This window comes from Crocuta crocuta, unplaced genomic scaffold, assembly GCF_008692635.1.
Source record: "Crocuta crocuta isolate KB4526 unplaced genomic scaffold, BGI_CrCroc_1.0 scaffold129, whole genome shotgun sequence".
Classification (NCBI taxonomy): Eukaryota; Metazoa; Chordata; class Mammalia; order Carnivora; family Hyaenidae; genus Crocuta; species Crocuta crocuta.
In genome coordinates, this window is record NW_027551571.1 from 5,362,957 (window position 1) to 5,368,956 (window position 6,000).

Sequence of the window (6,000 nt, forward strand, 5' to 3'; positions counted from 1 at the left end):
CGTCGGGAGGCTTTGGCTCCAGTTGGGTTAGTGGGGTTAGTTGGCGACAGCTGGCCAAGTCACTGTCTCTTGCTTTCCTGCTTCCGGGAGACAAACAGAGGATCCCAAAACCCCACTCCCACCTTTTCTCATTTATCTCCTTTGTCTAGCAACACACCCCCCCCACATGCACACACACCCTGCATACAGATACTATATATGTATACACACTATATATGTATACACACATCTCACATATCCCACATGCACACACATACACTATATATACACATATGCACATTTCACACAAACCACATGCTTGCACATGTACACACACCCACATACACACACAGTGATATGCACACACCACACATCCCACATGTACCCCAGACCTCACATACACCACACCTGCAACACACACAACACACACACACACTCCTTTCTTTTCAGAGAACATTGACTCCTGCACATTCACAAAGAGACAGAAGCACCCCCTCGTTCTCTTTTTCATTCTGATTTTCCTTGTGGGGGGCCATTCTGGGGAAGTTGCCATCTGAGAGCCTGAGACTTATGTAAGTCATAGCCCAGGAGCTAAGAGCCATGAGTGAGAGCAGTTTGTGGTTCTGTTCTAGTATCTTTTTTTTAATTTTTATTTTTTAATGTTTATTTATGTTTGAGAGAGACAGGGCATGCATAAGGGAGGGACAGAGAGAAATGGAGATGCAGAATCTGAAGGAGTTCCAGGCGCTGAACTGTCAGCACAGAGCCTGATGCAGGTTTTGAACTCATGAACAGTGAGATCATGACCTGAGCCGAAGTTGGACACTTAACTGACTGAGCCACCCAGGCACCCCTCCATTCCGGTATCTACTTTAAAGTAGTTCTGGGGCGCCTGGGTGGCTCAGTTGGTTAAGCGTCTGACTTCAGCTCAGGTCATGATCTCATGGTTCGTGGGTTCGAGCCCCGCATCAGGCTCTGTGCGGAGAGCCAGCTCAGAGCCTGGAGCCTGTTTGAGGTTCTGTATCCTGTATATCCCCCTCTCTCTGACCCTCCCCTGCTCGCTTGCTCGCTTGCTGTCTCTCTCTCTCTCTCTCTCTCTCTCTCTCTCACACACACACACACACACATTCTCTCTCTCTCTCTCAGAAATAAATAAAATATTAAAAATTTTTAAAAAAATAAAGTGGTTCCATCATTGGTTGTTTTGAAATAATTTGTCTTCATTGTAATAATCTTTCCACAAACTTCATACTTAGAAGGCTGTTATTGTGAAAAATAGACTTTCTGTTACAGTTTTATTTGTAAAACGAAATCGCCACAAAGAACATAGGTATGAGAAAAGCAGCCATGCACGTGCTGGCCAGGTTTTTGGTGAAGGTTAATTATTACCAAGTGTTCTTGAATATCCTTGCTGTTCCGACTTTAGATTAAAAAGGACATAGGTTAGGGCGCCTGGGTGCCTTAGTCGGTTAAGCGTCCGACTTTCGCTTGGGTCANAAAAAAAACAAAACAACAAAAAACAAAAAAGGACATAGGTTGAGCGTCTGACTCTTGATACCAGCTCATAGTTCGTGAAATTGAGCCCAACATCAGGCTTCTCAGTGACAGCAAGGAGCCTGCTTAGTATTCTTTCTCTCTCTCTGTGCCCCCTGCTCACAGCCCTCCCCCCCCACCCCGTGCTTTCTGTTTCTCTCTAAATAAATAAACTTAAAAATTAAAAAAAAGGAAATTGAATAAGAATTCTGTGTGTTTGTTGTTTTAGATTCAGAATATGAACAACATCATCTCCTTTCCTCTGGACAGTCTGCTGAAGGGGGACCTGAAAGGCGTGAAAGGGGTATGTCCTTAACGACCCTGTCCCCGCTCCCTGAGGAACCGACCCTGACCCCACTCCCTGTGGAGCTGACTCTGACCTCTGCTCCCCAAGGAGCTGACCTTGACCTCCACTCCCTGAGGGACTGACCCTGACCCCCGCTCCCCGAGGAACCCACCCTGATTCCCACTGCCCGTGGAGCCGACCCTGACCCCTGCTCCCCAAGGGACTGACCCCGACCCCCACTCCTCAAAGGACCAACCCTGACCTCTGCTCCCCGAGGGACCGACCCTGACCCCCACTGCCTGTGGAGCCGACCCTGACCTCTGCTCCCCAAGGAGCTGACCCTGACCCCCGCTCCCTGAGGAACCGAGCACCACAGTCATGCCAGCCTGTCGGGGCAGCAGCATTCTCACTGGGATGGTGAGATGGCATCCTGCTGCCTTAGTTTCCCTTGATTTGCTACCTTGGCACCACCTTTCAGCCACACCAGTGGTGACCTGTGGCCTTTCTGGTCCTCTTGCTGGTGCTGTAGACATGGGAAGGGGAGGGGGTGTGAAGGAGAGAACACCCCTTTGGGAACGACCCTGGAAACAGTTTGAGGCCCTTTCGTTGAGCAGGGAAAGCTGTGCAAGGGGGTCTGGTTTTCTGGCGGGCATGTGGCTGGTTGACCCCTGGGGAGAAGGTCCTTGCCCCGATGTGGTTTCCCGGTAGGACAATCTGGCCCAGGAAGCCTTGAGCGACTCTATCTTTCTGTTCCTCGTTCAGGAACAGAGTCCTCAGGTGGGAACTGTCTTGTGAGCATGTGAGTGAGGAGCGTCGGCCCGAGTGGCCTGTGTACCAGGCGCTGAGCGTGTCCCTGGTACGGACAGATGTGTCAGAAGAAAGGCAGATGATTGTGCCCCAGTTCTTAGGAGATCAGATTCTTTGACTGGATCTGCACTTGATTCGCAGTCATGTCCAGCACATCAGAAGCCCAGGCGGGCTGTCGGGGCCAAGGGAGCACGGGACCTGGCAAGCCAGGAGGACACGAAGAACATTTCTCATTATCCCGGACCGACCCTGCATCCTAAAGAACATGCCAGGCGACTTAATAGAATGGGCGGGCAGCGGGACACACGTGGCATGACAGGGCCTTGCTCCCGAGGCTTTCCGTGTGGCTTGACGCCCTGTGTCCCGGGGGGTGCGGGGGCGGGAGACGAAGCTTCCCTGATGGGAAAGACTAGTTCCTGGAAGGCCTTAGGTGCTGCGCTAGGGGCCTCGGCCTTGTCGTGAGGCCAGGGAAGAGCCAAAAAGTAAAACCTAAGCCTCTGCCCCCAAAGGGGAGGTGCTTTCTTATGAAAGAGCCCTGGGGAAGGGGACATAAATAGTGGGGAGCCGCTCGCTAGCATTTCTAGTGGCCCAGTGTGTTGGGGGCTGGCTCTATTGGAGTATGAGGTCCTGCGTTCCAGACACAAGAGTAGAATCAAGAGAAGGTGAATGGCTTTTATCTCCTTGTTGGGATCTGAGTCAAGGTTACATCTCTTGGGGGAGATTCTCCTATTCTTAGAAAAAGTTGGAGTCCCCCCCCCTTTTTTTTTGTAGAGAGAGGTACTAAAATACTTGCAGATTAAGTGTTTTTCTGGGTTTAATTTTAGAGTAATCCTAAGGGTAGGGTTTTGGGTCTAACAACGGGCCATGAGTTCATACTCCAGCTGGGTTGCGGGTATGTGGTGGGATTCTTGCTCTCTCCCTCTCTCTCTCTGAGCATTTGGCATGTCTGCTCATCTAATTAAAAGTCTGTGTTTGAAGTTCTTTATTTTTCCTAGGATCGCATGCGTCATTTGTTACAGAAATTAATGTTCCTTTCGGGGCCAGTCTAGGAATAAGTAAGTTGTTCTGCGCGGAAGTTAATACTAGTTCTGTTTAATTTATGCCTCTCTGTTTGCAGGATCTGAAAAAGCCTTTTGATAAAGCTTGGAAGGACTATGAAACAAAAATGTGAGTGTTGCCATTTTTTAGTAGGTAATTTGAGATTTTAACTTTAAATTGAGCTTTTATAGCTTAAAGATGTTTTCTCAAATAAACCTTAACCCAGGGACGACTTCCCTTAAAACCGTGTTGCTGTGATTTGCACCAGATGCATCCATACTCGGTGTCTGAATTCAGCGACGCCCTGGACCTCTTCACACAAGTTTTTCCTGGTCCCTTTTCTGTTACGTCATCATGGGCACAGAGGGTTATTTTCGGGAAAGCTAACTGAAGGATAAGGTTTTGTTAGGGGAGGGGAGTTCTTTTCCTTTTTTAGAAAAACGCTTTCTCCGCTTTATCACTGTTTGTGACAGTCGCACAATTTCGGACTTCATCTTCCTGGCGATTTGCGTGAGCCATCTGCTTTTAGCTTTGCGCCTGTATTTCTCCAAAGCACCAATCCTTTGGTTTAGAAAGAGAGAAAAGAGAGCTTGTTGGAACTCCCCACTCTTGCCTTATTTTGATGGCTTCATCTGCTGTAAGAATGTGAATAAAAGGGTCAGTTGATTCTTGGATGTGCACCACGGTCCCCCCCCCGGAAGATAGGACCCCTCCTGGTTGACTGCAGCCATCGTTCCCGGTCGCAGTTTCTCCTTCCCCGCATGGAGAGGATTCCACCTGCTCGCTCAGTAGAATCAGGCTGGTGATTGCAGCGATAGTGGTTTTAATTATTGTAAGTAGTTGAGAGAGATAGAACATGTTTTTAAATGGCTCATGTTTGCTTTGTAATGACTGAGCATTGGGTAACAATGTAGAGTTTTCTGAGGGGAAAGACAGACGTTAACATGAAGCCATCTGGTAAAGTGAGAGGTGCGAAGAAGAAAGCTGTTCCAGATGTCGCCACAAGTATTTAATTGGACTTGGGGTTTTGTGTGTGTGTGTTTTGTTTTTAAAAGCAGCCTCGGGTATCTGTTCAGTCGAGAAGGATCACAGAGCTCAAACCAGGGCTTTGGTTTTTTGTCCTTTGATATTTGTCCCTTCCTGGAAATCTTAAATTTCTATACCCAGACTTCCCGCAGTTGCTTGGATCCCCAAATCTTGGATTTTACTAATGGCGTTAAGTCCACATAAGACATGGATAGAGCATGACACTCAGAGCACCTTGAAGGTCTGTGCATCCCAGAGAAGCTCCAGGCTTGCTGTCCCTGCCCCGAGCCTCCCTCCTCCGCTGCCCAGTGCAGTGCCCTCGACAGGGGAGGCTTGCCAGGCCTCCGATTAGACAGGAAGCCAGGACTTGGTGGTTTGCTGCTGGTGCACCAGTGGGAGAGCCGTCAGGCCACGGCCAGGATGTGGATTTCCACTCGGCCTCTGTTGCGGCCGCCCTCAGGCCCCTCAGAGGAGCTGCTCCTGTGCATTTCTGAACCCGGGGCATGGAGGGGATTTTGAAGTGGGTTACCTGCGAGGCTCCTCTGGCTGTGAGAGGGAAAGGTTTGAAAGGGGAATGAGATCAGATTCTGTAAAATCAGGAAATACGTCCACGGAGCGGGGACAGGATTACTCACAAAATCCCAGAATTCGAGAGTGCGAGAGCTTGGAATAATTCTAAGCTAGATTTTAACGGTAACTCTAACCATTCACGTGTGAGATTTGTCTGGCAACAGTGAGCGCTGTCCTAGTTGAGGCAGAACCCTGGCATGACCTCAGTCAGCAAGGAGGTGGGTGTAGAGTAGCAGGGAAACCCCAGGAGGGAGGGAGCCTCCTGCCACACCGCGCCCTTTGTGTGGCTCAGCCGGCACACTGACAGACACACGGAGGGACAGACGGACAGATGGAGCACTGCCCTGAAGGAGACCTCTGAGGTGTGAACAGGCTCTCTACCTTCTGACTTAGACCTGGCACAAAGTAGGTGCTTAGGAAAGTATTTTTTGAGTCAGTACTCAACAGAAAAGGCCAGTGTGACATTCTTATGACCACGTGCATTTCCCATTCTGGTAAGAGGCTGTCTTGTTTCTCAAAGACTCATGCACGTTGGTCCCGCAGNCTCAAATTATCCTTGCTTTTCTCTCCTGCAGCACCAAGATTGAGAAGGAGAAGAAGGAGCACGCCAAGCTGCATGGGATGATTCGCACCGAAATCAGTGGGGCGGAAATTGCCGAGGAGATGGAGAAGGAGCGGCGGCTTTTCCAGCTGCAGATGTGCGAGGTGACAGCTGGGGAGGGTTCCCAGGGAGGGAGTTAGCCAGCCCAGGGGAGTGCAGG

The 6,000-nt window shown here is 49.7% G+C and overlaps 1 protein-coding gene across 3 annotated transcripts in view; it reads left to right on the plus strand.

The window, feature by feature from the left end:
- ASAP2 (ArfGAP with SH3 domain, ankyrin repeat and PH domain 2) overlaps window positions 1-6,000 on the plus strand; it is a 169,243-nt gene that overhangs the window by 95,730 nt on the left and 67,513 nt on the right. For all 3 annotated transcript variants that reach the window (XM_077751058.1, XM_077751059.1, XM_077751060.1), the window contains 3 exons: window positions 1,742-1,816; window positions 3,723-3,772; window positions 5,815-5,944. In XM_077751058.1, the coding sequence (XP_077607184.1) occupies window positions 1,742-1,816; window positions 3,723-3,772; window positions 5,815-5,944 (255 nt within the window). The remainder of the gene's footprint in view (window positions 1-1,741; window positions 1,817-3,722; window positions 3,773-5,814; window positions 5,945-6,000) is intronic.